The following is a 17,332-nucleotide window of genomic DNA, read 5'->3' as shown; positions in this document are numbered from 1 at the left end:
TTAACAGAAGAGAAACAATGATGCCAATCACCAGCCTCCTTTTAAAGTGTCCAGTGATGTCATTCTTACTTAATCATGACAGATTGATCTCCAGCCCTGTCCTCAACACCTGTCAACACCTACACCTGTGTTAATGGAGAAATCACTGAAACGATGTTAGCTGGTCCTTTTAAGGCAGGGCCGCAATGATGTTGAAATGTGTTTTGGGGGATAAAGTTCATTTTCTAGGCAAATATTGACTTTGCAAGTAATTGCTGTTAAGCTGATCACTCTTTATAACATTCTGGAGTATATGCAAATTGCCATTAGAAAAACTGAAGCAGTAGACTTTGTAAAAATTTATATTTGTATCATTCTCAAAACTTTTGGCCATGACTGTACTTGTAACTCTGATATGGGAAGGAACATTGTAGCTCACTGTGCTTCACTGTTACTGTAGCTTCTGAGCACCTGAGGGTGGTCATGAAAGGGTGAGATGAGAATACCACTTCAAGAAAGGAGGAAAAAGGATTGGAGAAAAGAACAGGAATAAGGTCTGGCCTAAAGTCCCACACCGCAGTGAAAACATCATCCAATACATCCTTTAACGTGATCATTTATTTATAAAACAAACATACATCATAAATATGACAATACACAACAAGTTGATCTAATTCAGAATATGTAGACTGTGGATGTGAGGATGGTGTGATGGACACTGAAATGTACTCCTATTGACAGGTTATATGAGCTGGCCAGCGCTTTTATTTTCTAGAAACGTTGAAATGACATTCGTTTACATACCCGATGCACAGGATTGGAGAAGTGTCAGATTAGCAAATACTCTGAATTAGCATACCTTGTAAAGAGATCTGCTCACTGCTCCCTCACCCTCTAACATGGACATCCCGAGTCATGGGACCTGCCGTCCTCCCCCCACCACCAATACAGCAGGGATTTTCGGAGTGAAAGTCATTTTGTAGAGGTTGGGGGGGGGGGGGGCAGGGAAATAGCATGCTAAAGCAAAATGAGGCATTTTCCTCTAATAAGAGCCATTATTGTTTCTTCTAATTAACTCTAGAATTTGTTATGCAGAGCCTGTTGATAAACAGTTGGGGACTAGATAAAAAAGGGTTTTAAAGAAAAAAAGGAAAAAAAAAAAATTTGTAGCTCCACCTTCTGCCTCTTACAAACAGGATCACTTTTGTCCATGGGCTATGTCTGACACCAAAGGAAAGGGACTGAACTACAAAACCATACAGAAAAGTGGACATATCTACTCTGATATAAATCCCTAATACAGGGATCCGGGCACAGAGGAAATAGTTTGTCCCTGCCTTTTCCGAGCACAGGAGAGATAATGGGGTGTTGTTCTGAGCTCTGCCACTGCCAATTGGCCCCCCTTGCCCAAGCCCACCCACCAGTACAGCGACTAAATTACCATATCAGGCACTAAAATTGCACTGACTGCAAAGGTGGGAGCTAAAAAGGTGGAGTGGAATGGCACCTATTGAATGGTGCAAAGAACAATACTCCAATTTAAGGGAGGGAGTTGTAGGGGATTTGAAATATCCACTGCAACCCTTTTGGTTTTGTAACTCGGTCCCATTCACTTACAGCTGAGCTGCAATATCACATTCAGTTTTAGGGTTTTATTTTAAAATGGGGGGGGGGGGGGTGTAGTTTAATATATAGTTTAATATAACATTTATGGTGCCTGATTAGCCTATTCACGCATATGTGGGGCTCTATCAGCATGATTTTGCTGATAGAGCCCCTTTAAGGACAGAAGAGGGGGTGGGGTATCATTTATTTTTCCCTAATCTCTTTCAAGTTCTTCCAATATTCACTAACATTTCCGCAATAAACTGCATAATAAGTAGTAAAAGATGTTCTAATAACTCTCATCAGAGGAAAATGCCTCAGACTGTTCCATGGTTCCCCCTCCCTCATATTTGGATTGCAGATGACATGAATCAGATTACACATACTGTACTAGGAGTTGTGCAAAGTTCATTGAATGGACAGGTGTACGTTAAGATTATCAATATACTGCCTAGATATTTGTGTATAGTCTCAGAAGCCATATCCAATAGTGGGCAGATCACTCAATGATCATTTCCCATGTCATGGCTATGCCTGGCTTAATACAATTTACACACTGGAGGAATTTGATGCGAATAACAAACCTATACTATATTGGACAATATGTACAAACACAACGGCAACTGACTGTGTAACATTCTCTGAAAGTTATAAAAAAAAAAAAAAGGTTTCGAAATTCTGGGTACATTGTAATGCTTTTAATACTTCATATGCTGACGGTATCGGGTTCCTGGTAAACTTTAGGAAAAACAGTTGAAATGGTGAAAAAAGGTAACTGGTGATATAAAAAGCATATAAATATAACAGAGCACATAATGGATTCTCTCTCTACGATGAAGATACTGAAGAGTTGTATAATGGAGTCACCACTAAGCCGCCGCTGAGATCAAGGCCTCGCCCTTCTTTTTCCTTAATGGAGAGAAGAACAAAAATACTAAGTTAGTGGCTGGGCTTTCAAGTGGTAACAATATTTCTATTTACTGGTGGTTATCCTATGTAGCAGGTGAAGTATTAGCAGCTTATGTAATGTATACAAGAACTGATAGTTATAGCAAACTGCTATTTATTTTCACCACTTCAGTGTGTGTTATTACTATAATGCATACCTGGGAACAGTCAATAAAGTTTGATAAAGAAAGCAGAAGATTTGCCCATAATAATTTATGTCGTTCATGAACTCTGATCTTGGGGGCAGAACAAAAAGCAGATAAATTAGATATGTTAAAATTATTTAATAACTGTGTCACTTTAGTAATGACGTCTTCTGGAAGCATAGAGCTGAGTGCAGCTAAAACTACATCCAGGTACATAGTGTGTGACCTCCTCAGTAATGAGATATAGCCTGGAAGTAATCAGTCACTTATCACTTGTTTATTAGTGATGGCTTCTGTGACCCCAGAACTGAGTGCAGCTAAACTTACATCCAGGTATATAGTGTGTGACCTCCTCAGTAATGAGAAATAACCTGGAATTAATGAGTGGATCACTTAATTATTAGTGATGGCTCCTGTGGCTCCAGAACTGAAAGCAGTTACAACTACATCCAGGTACTGACATCATCCTTACTGCGCTGTCAATAACAAGAAATAGCCTGTTATTAGTGTTCCACTTAAAAGGGTTGTCCAGGAAAAAATGGACAACCCTTTTGACGTTTAAATCAGCTGCGGGCAATGAGAAAAAAAAAAAAATCTATTTATCTGATTGGCCCCAGCAAAACTCAGGAAGAGACCCCGTAGATGCCGCTGGAGCAGAAGAAACGTGACTCGCAAGTCACACTGCTCCGGTGTACTCTCGTGAGTCACATTTCTTCTGCTCTGGAGGCATCTCCGGGGTCTCTTCCTGAGGGCAATCAGCATCCTCAGGAAGTGGACCTGTGATGCCACAGGTAGTGACATTGCAGGCCCTTTGCTGACTGGCCTCAGCGGTCACGTGACTGCTAAGGCCAATCAGTGGCTTCAGTGGAAATCCGGAAGAGACCCAGGAGATGCCGCTGGAGCAGAAGAACTGGGACCTGCTGAAGGACACCGGAATATCGGGGAAAAGGCGAGTATATTTTTCACTGCCCCCAGCTGGTCTAAACGTTAAAAGGGTTGTCCATCTTTGATTGGATAACCCCTTTAAAAGGGTTTTCTGGGACTGAGATATTGAGCTCCACTTCCTCTTCTTAGGCAATGACATCATGTCCATCAGTCACATGCAACCCTGCAGCTCAATCCCATTCAAAAACGAATGGGGATGAGCTGCTATACCACGCCCAGCCACTATACAATATACGGTGCCATGCTTGGAAAGCAGTAAAGAGGCCACAGCAATCACTAGAATAGTCCTGGAAAATCCTTTTAAATGAAAGCACTAGTGGCTCCAACACTGAATTTAGCTTTGGCCACCTTTGGAACACCTTGCTGCAGTAACAATATAGTACTTACAGATGACAATTGTACTTACTGCTTTGTAGTCAAGGAGCATCTCCTTGAAAGCCAGAAAATCTGTGAAAGTTAGTAATATATCAAATATGTCTCCTGCCATTTCCTGACGATGAGACCTGCCAAGACACCAGTAAAATTACTTTAAATGCAACAATCAAGGAACAATAAGAGAAGAGCATGACTTCAAAACATAGTTCAAATTATAAAGTGCACGTGAAGCTATGGCCTTAAAAATAAAATGCTCTGGGTGATGCTTAAAGGGGATATCCACATTTGTAATATTGATGGTCTATCCTTAGGTGCTACATGCACTTCAGTGGGGCAGCACTGCAGGACCTAAAGCCACCACTACACTTCACACAGTGAGCGAGCAACACGGATCCTGGCATGTAAACCTTACTCGGAGTTGCACTGTCCTGAAACAGCTGCTCCATGGGGGCCAGGGCTGTCATACACCCTAATATTGATGGCCAATCCTAAGGCTTATAATAGGCTATCGCTATTACAACGTTAGGTAACCTCCTTAAAAAATATTTTATTTGCTCTACTTTTTGATTCTCGTCTCTTCTCCATTAGGGTACTGTCCTGAACAGTAGTCTAAACTCCACTTTGGGCTACAATGTCCTTCCCACATGTTTTACACTGCAGCTACACCTTTTCAGACTATCATACTTCACACTGTAGCAGGTTCAGAAGATGACCACGTAGTGTGTGGTTGGGAAAGGCACCATATGCAATATTCAGTAGCTTGATCAAACATCCAGAGTATTGTCCAAGACAAGATATTGATGGTTTATCCTTAGAATAGGTTATCAATGACACCCAGACCCCTCACAAATTAACCACCAAATCTGTACAGTGTGGAGTATCTCAGTATAGTGTCCAGGCCATCAAGTAAATAGGAACTGAGTGGCAGTACCCTGGCATAGCAACTGCACAGGGTACAAAGCAGTCTGCTCCCAGTGGCCATGGCAGATGACTGGTGGCCTATCCTGTATTTTACAAATCTTACCAGAAAGACCTACACACCTTATTACATTATATGAAGATGGAAAATAAATGAGTCAAAGTCACCTGTCAAGATTTTACACATTATCTACAGAAGACTTACTGTAGTGAAGAGATGAAGGTGCTCATGTTAAATGTTGGGATTCGCGCCATCAACTGTTCTTCAATAAATCTTTCCACTAAACTGATCTACACAAAGAAAAAAAAATTAGACATGTGCACTACAAATGTATTTACTGAAAGAGGTCAGTGTACTAGACATGGAAAGCATACAAATCCTGCCAGCTCAGAGCCAAAGTTTATAGTCATGTACTGAATTCCTGTAAGTCAAAACAGGAAAAAACAAAATGGTGTAACAAGGCATAATAAATCTGCCCCATGGTCTCCACATCACCAGGAAAGGGGGTTGTCACTTTTGTGGGGTGCTAAATGGACTATAACGGACAACCATTAAGTTTCTGTGGAATACCAGAAGACGAAATAGCAGAGCACAACTGCAATTCATTCTGTGCACATGGTCTGCCTCCGTCTCCTTTCATTTTAATGTGAAAAGCAAGACAGAAGCTTTCTTCCATCTTGTCTTTTTTTCAATGGAAGAAACTCTTACACAAAGGACTTATTTTTCCATCTTGTTTTTTAATGTTATAGTGAATGGAGATGGATGCAGATAAAGGCTTCATACTGGTCAGTTTACCAATTCTCAGTTCTGATTGAATGACCGGTCAGAACAACGGACACGAATGACGGCCATGTAAATGTACCCTAAGGCCAATCTAAAGCAAAGTTTGGATTTAGTCAATCTGTGACTACCTGAAAGCACTTACTCATACCATCAAAAGATTGCACTACATACATGTATGTCCACTGTCCTCACCAACATAATCACACGTGTTCTCAACATCATACCACGGATGACAGACCATATATGCAAAAAAATTAATCCAAGCACAGAAGCATCCTCCTACTGTACACATGATTTTAAGCAAAATGTGCCCAGATATTAGGCAGACTACATCATTTACTTACATATTCATTAAATATTGGTGTGTATGTAAGCTTATTTTCTTCAGTGTCCTCAAATTCTTGGTAATACTTTTCCATAAAATTTCTCTGTAGTACTTGGAACTCATCATCTATACATAAAATATAAATTAATGGCATCAATACCAGAATTTATTCTTTGCAGTTACTTCTATTACCCTCCTATTACTATTCATTCTTATGATGGACCTCAATCTTTTACAATTCAATACCTGGATTTTTTTTTTCTTTGAAATTCCTGGGCCCATGCGGACCAAAACAAACAAAGCAGGTTAAATATCGAAATAAATGCCTTTTTAGGGCAAATACTTTCTTTTTATGGTATAAGAAGAAATTCTCTTAATATGCCATTGCATTAAAGCATCCAGCATCTAAACCTCCAAGCTGTTATGTACATGGTAAATATTGGATATTTGCATATTTACCCATTATGATATCCTCCAAGTGTCCAACCACACAATCAAATTCTGCATCCTTGGGGGATGATCTAAAACGGAGAGAAAAAGTTTCCAGACTATTAGCTTTAGGAGTACAATGTCATAAGTCACTTCTATACGAGTTTTAGGCTACCACCAGCTGAAATGGAAATTAAGTTTGCTGCGGAATACCCTAGGTTGTCTTTAATACTGAATTTTTGTGAATTTGATCCTATGCATTGCAAATGATAAAATTAATAGAATATACAGGCTACAACTTCACAACTATTAATAGGCTCTGCTCCACTCTGCAGTTGAAATTTTTTCTCTAACCCCCACCATTCCTGAACAATCAATGCTGTTAGCTTTGGTTCTTGAAATGCTACTTGGGCTCTCTACTGTCAGGTGGGTGAAGTTAGGCAGCAGCAGGCAAGGGGAACGTGATGCAGAGCTCCAATGAGGAGCAGACAGTAACCAGACTCAGAATCACCTTCCTTACCGACTCCTGCCTGGCACTGCTTTCCTGACAATACAGAGTCTACCTAGCATATAAGACACGAACAATAACGAGAACAGCGCTCATTGCTCGGAAACAGTGGAAGTTAGAGAAAAAATTCCAACTACAGCAGAATGAGAGGAGCAGAGCCAATTAAATGAAGAGCTAAACCTGGCAGAAATGGTGAAAGGTCCTTCTAAAATCCTTGCAGAAATTGACACATGATGCAGATTTATTTCTCTGCAGTATAAAATTTGCAATAGCGCTATTCACTATGATAAAACCGTAATATGCTGCAAATTTTGTCTGCAACCACACTAAGAATCTAGAGCATAAATGGTACATGTGAGCCTACCCCAAGAGCGTTCTAGGATTGTGTGTCTACGTTGTGCAATCTCTCTATTATTACTCCTATTACAGTATGAATAAAATGATAGGTAGGTGGTGCCAGTTAGCAGAGTGCTCCGGTACTGTCAGACTGTGCAGGGTACATCACTTAGACAACTGGGTTTTATTGTTATTGTTATCTTTGTCGATTTATTCAAAAATTCCTAGCAGGCATAACAGAGGAATAGGCGTTCATACTATAGCAGGGATAGTTGTATCAGGCTTGTGTGATGTAAGATGAGCAGTAATTTATTTAAGTATTGTTCTGGTCTGGTCAGTCAGGCCACATTCTAGTATTAATGGTCTGGTCAATCCACATTCTAGTTTTAATGGTCTGGTCAGTAAATTCACATTCTAATGTAATTGTTTTACTTAATGTAAAAATGTTGATTTTTTTTCTTTAAATCTGCATTTATAGAAGAGAATTTGCATAACCTTCCTGTAGTGTCTGAACATGGATTGGGATCCCACTCCTTCATAATAGAGAAAAGAAAAAAAAATCCAGCACTCAATAAAAAAGTTTACTATTAATGAGTGATGTTTTACTGGATTTACAGTCCTTAGTGATGCTTCGGGCCAACTTAGACCTTCCACGTATAGATTGCTACAGGCAGCAGTTTATTAGCAAGGTAAAAACACTAGTGGAGTGCAGCATATGCCTGCTTTGAGTTTTTAATCTGCAGACCAAAAAATAAAAATCATAATTTGATGCCCAAATTTTTGAGCCTTAGGAGCCACTAGTCAAAGTGGTTTGTTTTTTATTTATTTATTTTTTAAACACTGCCACTCTTTTCTACTTTTTGATTATTTTGTATGATATTATAAAATACAAATACCAACATTTTATTCTACAACATACATAATACTTTTACATGCTAGCATACCCTAAATACACATATAATTAGTAGGACATAACTATTCATGCCCTCAGAACAGGCAATATGGTCAGACATCTCTGCAGCACTACCATAGTATGGGACACCGTATGCCAGAAATTGCTTAGGTAATCCTTTCCAGTAGAGATGAGCGAACACTGTTCGGATCAGCCGATCCAAACAGCACGCACCCATAGAAATGAATGGAAGCACCTGTGACGCTGACTTTGCCGGTGGCCGGCATCACAGGTGCTTCCATTCATTTCTATGGGTGCGTGCTGCTCGGATTGGCTGATCCGAACAGTGTTCGCTCATCTCTACTTTCCAGTCATAAATGTATTTGCGTGCCGTTATGGGCACATGATCGGTACCTGTGATTTTAGCAGCAGTACCCACATCAGAGCAGAGGGAACCAATTATGCTATGTAGTCAATATCCAGCTGCAAGACAAGACCAATCTTGTCCATTTAATCTCCAAGATTCAGCATACAATAGCGACTGTACCTTTTGGCATTCCGGTTGTTGTAAAACTACAACTCAATGCATATCCCATTAGCTTTCTGGGAGTCACAACAATAAAGAAGATCAGGTATACATGCTGGGAGTTGTAGTTCTCACAACAGCTTGAGAACTCTAAGGAAGGTTGGTCAAGTGAAGGGACTCCCTCCATCACTACAATACAGAGTAAGGGACAGTTATCCCATGGGGAAGGGATGACTTATGCTTGGTGTCTGGTTCTCCAGAGTTCAGGCCAAGAAATGTGGCCAATATATGGTACAGATTTTCTGGACCATAATGGGCCATGTGCAGGAGGCCTAAGTTATTCCCCATATCCTGGTCACTACAAAATATCAAAATAGTACCTCTCCCTATTTGTTCTTACATTGACAGGTTAAAATTTTCTTCTTCTAGGTCCTCCATATTAAACCAAATCTGCAAAAATGAAAAGAAAAAAGAATTAATACACATTTCATATCTGATTCTATATAACCTACACTAATGGCTTAGACTAGATGCGCGGACCTGCAACATAACATAACACATTACACACACCTGATGATTGGCACAACCATATTTACCATTACTAGCTGCAACTAGCAGAGCAACATTTGCGATCTTAACGCTCTGGTCTCTGTGTAACCCTGAACTACAAGTGCATCTCAATAAATTAGAATATCATCAAAAAGTTATTTATTTTTGGTTTTTAGTAATTCAACTAAAAAAGTGATACGCGTATATTATATTGAGTCACTACAAACAGAGTAAACCTTTCCAAGTGTTTATTTCTGTTAATGTTGAGGATTATGGCTTACAAGGAAAACCCAAAAGTCATTATCTCAGAAAACTAGAATATTATATAAGACCATTGCCCTCAATACTTGGTGGGGGTTCCTTTTGAATGAATGACTGCATCAGTGCGGCAATCAGCCTGTTCTTAAAGTATTTGTTCACCACTTAAAGGGACTGTCCCATCTCAAGGATCCTATCTACACCGGTATGTAAATTGAAGACCTTTCCTAAATATATTGATTTAGAAATGCTGCTTTGTTTGCCTGCTATGTGACCTTATTATTACCATTGTTTACACAGCGCTATCATAACCACAGACTTGTGAGATAGGACAAGTGACGTCACTCACTGCTTTGCTGGCAGGACAATCAATTCAGAAGAAAAATTGTAGTTTGTTGATAAAGCCGAGTCTGTTATCGATCTATGTAAACACATAGATAACACTGAGTCCATTCTGTACAAGCAACTGCATATTAATCTGATCTACATAAGTACTGTGATCCTTCTCAAGCCCGTTCTATCAAGAGGGAGGAGAGGGGAGAGAAATACAGGAAGTGAGAAGAACAGACTGAAGGTAAAGCTGCTGAAACACTGAAATGGGAAAACCCCTTTAACATTATTTTGCAGTTTAAATAAAATTAAATAGAGACTAATACTTCAACAAACTTTAAATTCATCAATTATACAAGCAAAGAAGAAACTTTGTAATATTAGAGAAAAATACTTCTCTCTTCACTTATTAAGCTGCTCTCCCACCTCTTAAAGGGGCTATCCTGCTTTAGAAAACCTGGATGAGCTCCACTCAGAAAGAAACCTCACATCCTTTGGTCACATGACCAAGCTGCAATTTGGAATAGAGAAAAGGAAGTGGAGCTCCTTCTGAAAGAAAGCAGCCATGTTTTCAAATCCTGGATAACCCCTTTAAACTTAAATTTCACTAAAATATTTGTTTAATTTATTTTGCTGTAAGGGTATGTTCACACGGCGGAATTTGCATTCCACGTGTGAACAATCCGCACGGCATTCCGCTCCAGATTAGGCCCGAATGAATGGGCCTAATCGGGAGGGAGTCTCGCACTGCGGAAACTGCGGCTGAGTCAGTTGCAGAATCCACGGGAAGAAGGGGCACGTCGCTTCTTTTTTCCGCTACTAGCTAGCAGAAAAAAGAAGCAAACGTCTCCCATTGAAGTAAAAAAAACTCAGCATGAACAAGCCCCACAAAGGACTGCAGCTCATAGAGGTATCAGATTCCATAGAAGAGTTTGGTGAGGAAAGGGGGAGTGGGCAGAGTTCATTCACATTTGCGCCCCTGTCCAGTGTTTGCCATTCTGCCGGGTTTCCGTCCTCAGCCCGGCGAAACTGGACAGGAGATGGAAACTTGGCGGTCAGCTTTAAAACCCATTCACTTGTTTAAAATACTGCTGCCTCATGTATTCCCTCGCTCTCATGGACCATGTAAACAGTGTCGGAGTGGGTGATATAGAAAGGTGTAACTGGACACTGGGTAATATTACAGTGGGATAGTGTCGGAGTGGAGGAGGAACTAAGGAGGAAAGAATGAGGCATGATATCTTAGTATCAGGGCTGTGAGCCCAGCTTAGTCAGAGGGCAGCAATTGTCTCTGCAATTCATTTTTGTACACTGAACCAAATAAAGTAAAGTATGATATGGGAGCTGAGAATGCTAAAGTTGGCGTTTGTTCATTTCAACAAGGCTGGACAGATTTATTTGGGATTAAGCAAAAAAAAAAAAAAAAAAGTTCACTCTACAGTTCATCTTGAACATGAATAGCATTGAAGTGAAAATTTAGTCAACCAGCTATTTGGTTAGGGTTACTGCCACCTTTAGGCTGCACTTTATACACTTTCATATAGGGCAGTGATGGCGAACCTTTAGGAGACTGAGTGCCCAAACTGCAACCCAAAACCCACTGGGTTGGCAGAGTGCCAACACAGGAATTATCATTAATGCTGAGGTGTTATTTTGGAAAGAAAAAAGAAAAACACACAATGGGCCAACCAACACAGCATATGACAGTTACCTTACCTCCCACGAAGAGCAGCCGGGCAACCTCCTTCTACCATAGCGCAGGCACCGATTACCGATTAATTACGTCATCATCCCTGGGTCTGGGCAGAGGTCACACTCTTGTCATTGTAAGCCGCGGACCCATGGCCTTCATTGACAGTTTTCAGCTGTATGTGTATGTGTAGCTGTATGTGTAGCTGTATGTGTAGCTGTATGCAATCGCTTACTAACTGAGAATCTTGTACCGGTCACCCCATTAGTGAGCGATCAGGAAGCCTAGATTGGGGGGGGGGGACAGTGCATGTGCCAATAGAGAGGGCTTTGAGTGCCCCCTCTGGCGCGTATACCAAAGGTTTACTACCACTGATGTAGGAGGTCAACATCCTTAAAATTATTACATGACACACTGACTTCATCTTTGACTTAGGTAGGCTTTAAATCTTTAAGACCTTAACTAAAGATAGTGCAACAAATACACAAAAATTGGTCAGAACTGAAAATCAATGTGAACAAGAAAGCACTGCGGAATCTGGCGCTTTACAAGTAAGCATAATAAATAAATAATGCAGGCGCATGTTGCTGTGGCTGTAATACAAAAACTTGCAATAGCACTCTGCAAGCACCAAGAGCATTACAGCAAATACCTACTCTATATAAAATATATGAAAATGAGGTTCTTGGTATTTATATTTTGATAAACTGTATTTGAGCCCATCTGCAAACAAAGAGGTGACCTCTGTTAGATAGATCCCTACACTAAAATGACTCTCTTCTCTTAAAGTAGGTTGTCCAGGATAACCACATTTTTAATATTAGGCTGGGAAGGTTAAAAAAAGAAAAGAAAAAAAAACATCTCATACTCATCTGTCCCCGTTGTTCCGGTGTCTCCCCACACGGTCCGGTCCTGCTGCTCCAAAGTCTAATCTACGACCAACCTGCACTTGGAGACAGTGGACAACCAGGGCAAGGCAAGTGTGTTTTTGTTTTTTTCTCCTTCCCCAGCCTCATATAAAAAAAGGGGTTATCCCAAACAACCCCTTTAAGATCTTGGCCTCCCTTGAATTAAATGGTTTTAAGCCATATTATGTCTAGCATACACCACAAACAGTGCACAGTGGCGGCCATAACTGCATCTGAGCATGATTTCAGGCAAACTAAGGGAGAGAAAAGGAACTGACTGATGTGGAGAAACTTGTCAATCATGCCTTGTGTGTTGATGCCCCAAAATAAAGGCCCAGAGACTACAACGCTGTAGTGTCCGCTGCCACGACTAGTTCAGGTACATTTGCGTATGCCAAAATCAGTTTCAAAAGCTTATAACTTTGGCAACATAAAGGGATTGTCCGGTAGTATTAGGGGATGGGGAGTATTTATTCACTTACCTGATCCCGGGGAAGCTTTTGATGGACCTTGGGGTTTCAGCAAAGTCACAACTCCCAGTCCAATTGATCAGAGGCAGCATTTGCCTAATCATATGACCTGGGAGTCGTGACATCGCCATCAATTGCATCCCTGTCAGTAGTAAGTGAATGAATACTCCCCTGACAAACCCCTATAAAGGGACATAACTGCAGAACATGGCGCAGTAGATGCTGGTGCTGGTTCCTTTGAATTCATTGCACAACCCCTTGAAGGCTGCAGACGTGTAATGAGAAATAGAATGCTGTCCTCTCCACAGCTGCACCACAGCTTATACAGTCAGACACTATGCTAGAAATCACATAGGTGTTATAAGAAGGGGGCTAGGCATATAAAACAGCACGTCAGCATGTACACAGATAAGAGCAGCATACTCTGGAGCAATTCATTACTGGACAGACAAGTCTTTGTGTCTATTCAGCTGGCCTGGAGGTATCCATGTGCACAATCAGCCGGGAGGACTCAATAATAATAATATACGACGTACATACGTGTTAATACAGCACAGATGGATTTCTTGCAGCCGTACAGATTCTCCCTTTGCCGAATACAAATAAAGCTTCTCTTGTTGTCTACTGCACGACTTTCACTTCCGGGATGTAGCAAATGTACGTCAGACCAATGACATGCATGGATCATCCACAACGGACCAATAGGAATGGCTGATGATTAGACGTCCAGAGGAACTACTAATCAGCGCACGGGCGCCGCCGTTGACCGTCTCCATGGCAACAGAGAATGGTTGGGGTTTTTCGTTACCTGCCCTGGAAGGAATTGTAAAAACATTTTGTATTGGATAAAACGAAGTAACAACAGATTGTGGAAAGAGCAATAAAGTTTTAGACAATTTGTATCTTGAAACGAAATGTGTTGCCATAGTAATATACACAGAGTGATAAATACAATCCTGTGCACCACACACTATTCAGGGCCATTACCCTGTAATACCTGCTATAATGTAGGACACCGCGGATTACTAGGAATAATGTGCATGAATATGGGTAAAGTGACCCTGCCAATCTGGTTTTAGGGAATGACTTGAGAAATCAGACATCTTGTAATAATAAATAACCAACATTTTTATTCCCTGTCACTGTTTGGTACTACCGCCATTTCCAGTCACCTCACTGCTTATGTCACTTCCGCCTTTCTACAAAAATAACCAGAAACCCTAAGGCTATGTTCACACAGAGTTTTTTGGAGCAGATTTTGACACAGAATCCGCCTCAAAATCTGGCTCCAAAAACAGCTCCCATTGACCTCAATTAGGCCCGAAGAATCTGCGGCAAGATAGGGCAACTCGCTTCTTTTTTCCACTACTAGTTAGTAGAGATGAGCGAACACTGTACAGATAAGCCGATCCGAACAGCACGCTCCCATAGAAATGAATGGAAGCACCTGGCACGTACGCTTTGCCGGCGGCCGGTCGCTTAACCCCCCGCGTGCCGGACGCTTCCATTCATTTCTATGGGAGCGTGCTGTTCGGAACGGCTGTTCCGAACAGTGTTCGCTTATCTCTACTAGCTAGCAGAAAAAAGAAGTGAGCGGCACCCATTGAAGTCAATGGGAGCTGTTTTTGGAGCTGGATTTTGAGGCAGATTCTGCGTCAGCCACATGCCTTCCCCTGAATCAACACTGTAGGGATTGTAGGGTTATAGGTTGGACTTGATAGACCGATGTCTTTATCCAATTTAATCTCCTATTATTGAAGAGACAGATTGGAGTCAAGGGGGAGTTTTCCCCCTACAATGAAGAAAATTGTCTTCAACTGGATTAATGCCCTGCAACACTACCAGCTACTACTAGAGTCCCTTGGAGAGGCTAAATAAAAAGTAAAGAAAGTTTTTCAATATTAGAAAAATATCTAAATATACAAACAAAAAAAATATAAAAAAGAAAAATCTAGACATTTCTTAATGATTATATATATAATATACTGTATATGCTGTATTTATACATGCTATTAGAATACTAGCATGTGACTGGCATGCGGCTGATCAGCTCCGGCACCTGCGCTGCCAGTTATTATTTGAATTCTCAGATCACCTGCTGCTCAGCTGCCAGTCAGTACTGTAGCAGGATTGGAGCATCTCGTGTATTACGAGGAGCATTTTGGTTATATTGGATTTTGGAACCATATAGGCACTTTATTGTTCTTTGTATTATTGTTGTGTGTTGTTCTGTGTGTGTCTGTGAGTGTGTTTGTGTCTTTGTGTTATTTTATTTGCAGGTACCATCTTCATCACTTATTGGTAAATCCTAATCCACACAATATATACACTACACACAGGGTAATACATCCATAGCACACAGTGCATACCTCCCAACTTTTGAAGAACCGAAAGAGGGACAAAATGTGCGCCGCGGCAAACTTAGCCCCGCCCACTTTTGTGTTGACTCCGCCCATTCTCATTAATTTTTCATGTGCCCGCACACACTATAATCCTCCTACAGTCACCCGTAAATTATATGTCCCCCCTCTATCTCTCCCCCAATTTCATATACAGGGGCGGATCCAGAGCCGGGCAACCGCGGGGCCCCGCGGCCTGGCCTTAACAAAATGGTCCCGGTCAGCTCGGCATAGTCAGGCAAGTGCCGGGGCCCACAGAGCCTCTGGGGGCCCCCCGGCACTTGCCTGTCATGATTTCAGCTCATCGGCGTCTGTCCGCCGATGAGCTGAATACATACGCGATTAAAGCAGGAGCTGTGAGATCAACTCCTGCTTTAAAGCTCCGGCCCGGCTTGCGTGTGTAGGCGCGATGACGTCATCACATCGCGCCTACACACGCAAGCCGGGCCGGAGCTAAGCAGGAGCTGATCTCACAGCTCCTGCTTTAATCGCGTATGTGACTGGAGAGAGGAGCATCGGGGGAACGATGGAAGGTGAGTGATAGAAGGTGAGTGTAAGTGTTTGTTTTGTATTAAATATTAAGGTGGAACATAATGAAGGGGGCCCATGAAACTGGGGGGCAAATGAAGGGGAGGGGGGGAACGGCATGACACTGGGGAAGATGAAGGGGGTGGGGAGAGAACGGCATGAAACTGGGGACAGAGATGGAGGGGGCCCAATGAAACTGGGGGGCAAATGAAGGGGAGGGGGGAACGGCATGACACTGGGGCAGAGACGGGGGACATTAAACTGTGGGCAGATGAAGGGGGAGAACGTGATGAAACTGGGGACAGAGATGGAGGGGGGGACATGAAACTGGGGGCAGAGGAAGGGTGTATATGAAACTGGGGGAGAGATGGAGGGGGGGCATATAATGTACGGATGACTGTAGGAGGATTATACTGTGTGGGAGCACATGATAAATGAATGAGAATGGGTGGAATCAACATAGAAGTGTGTGGAGCCAAATTTGCCGCGGCGCGCAGAGCGCGCCGCACATTTTACTCCCCCACCTCCTTTACAAGGGGGCCCACTGAGGCTCTGTCGCCCAAGGGCCCATAAAAACCTGGAGCCGGCCCTGGGTCAGCATGTCCCGATTTCAACTCATCGGCGTCCTACAACTGAATACATAGGCGTTTAAAGCAGGAGCTGTCACAGCTCAGCTCCTGTTTTAACGCTGAGCTCCGGCATTTGTAGTCGCGATGTGATGACGTCACATCACGCCTACAATATGTGTATGAGGGAGAGAGCTGCGGGGGAACGAGGAAAGGTGAGCGTGTGTGTGTGAGAACAGCATGACACTGGGGCAGATGGAGGGGGAGAGAACAGCATGACACTGGGGCAGATGAAGGGGGGAGAATGGCATGACACTGGGGCAGATGAAGGGGAGGAAAACAGCATGACACTGGGGCAAATGAAGGGGGGGGGAGAATGGCATGACCCTGGGGCAGATGAAGGGGGGAGAACGGCATGACACTGGGGCAAATGAAGGGGAAGAGAACAGCATGACACTGGGGCAGATGAAGGGGGGAGAACGCCATGACACTGGGGCAGATGGAGGGGGAGAACAGCATGACACTGGGGTGGATGGAGGGGGGAGAACAGCATGACACTGGGGCAGATGAAGGGGCGAGAACGGCATGACACTGGGGCAAATGAAGGGGGAGAGAACGGCATGACACTGGGGCAAATGAAGGGGGGAGAACGGCATGACACTGAGGCAGATGAAGGGGGGAGAATGGCATGATACTGGGGCAGATGAAGGGGGGGATGGCATGACACTGGGGCAGATGAAGGGGGGAGAATGGCATGACATTGGGGCAGATGAAGGGGGGAGAACGGCATGACACTGGGGCAGAGACGGGGGGTGGGGACATGAAACTGTGGGCAGATAAAGGGGTAGAATGGCATTAAACTGGGGACATAGATAGAGGGGGGGACATGAAACTAGGGGTAGATGAAGGGTGTATATG

At 42.5% G+C, this 17,332-nt stretch overlaps 1 protein-coding gene across 3 annotated transcripts; it reads right to left on the bottom strand.

The window, feature by feature from the left end:
* Positions 1-587: 587 nt before the first annotated feature.
* Positions 588-13,553, bottom strand: ARL2BP (ARF like GTPase 2 binding protein). Of its 3 annotated transcripts, none has more exons than XM_075280579.1 (7): positions 13,462-13,553; positions 9,117-9,166; positions 6,485-6,546; positions 6,045-6,151; positions 5,122-5,207; positions 4,030-4,126; positions 588-2,493 (listed from the first exon to the last, which is right to left on the bottom strand). In XM_075280579.1, exons 2-7 carry the CDS (start codon positions 9,152-9,154, stop codon positions 2,413-2,415), a joined length of 471 nt encoding a protein of 156 aa, XP_075136680.1. In that variant the 5' UTR covers positions 9,155-9,166; positions 13,462-13,553; the 3' UTR covers positions 588-2,412. The 3 variants fall into 3 exon arrangements, with proteins under 3 accessions (XP_075136680.1, XP_075136681.1, XP_075136683.1); XM_075280580.1 differs by having other exon boundaries at positions 13,458-13,543; XM_075280582.1 differs by lacking the exon at positions 13,462-13,553 and adding an exon at positions 9,873-9,893.
* Positions 13,554-17,332: the final 3,779 nt, after the last annotated feature.

Source organism: Leptodactylus fuscus, chromosome 7, assembly GCF_031893055.1.
Source record: "Leptodactylus fuscus isolate aLepFus1 chromosome 7, aLepFus1.hap2, whole genome shotgun sequence".
Taxonomy (NCBI): domain Eukaryota; kingdom Metazoa; phylum Chordata; class Amphibia; order Anura; family Leptodactylidae; genus Leptodactylus; species Leptodactylus fuscus.
Note: the sequence above shows the minus strand (reverse complement) of the source record. Positions and strands in the feature narration are given on the sequence as shown.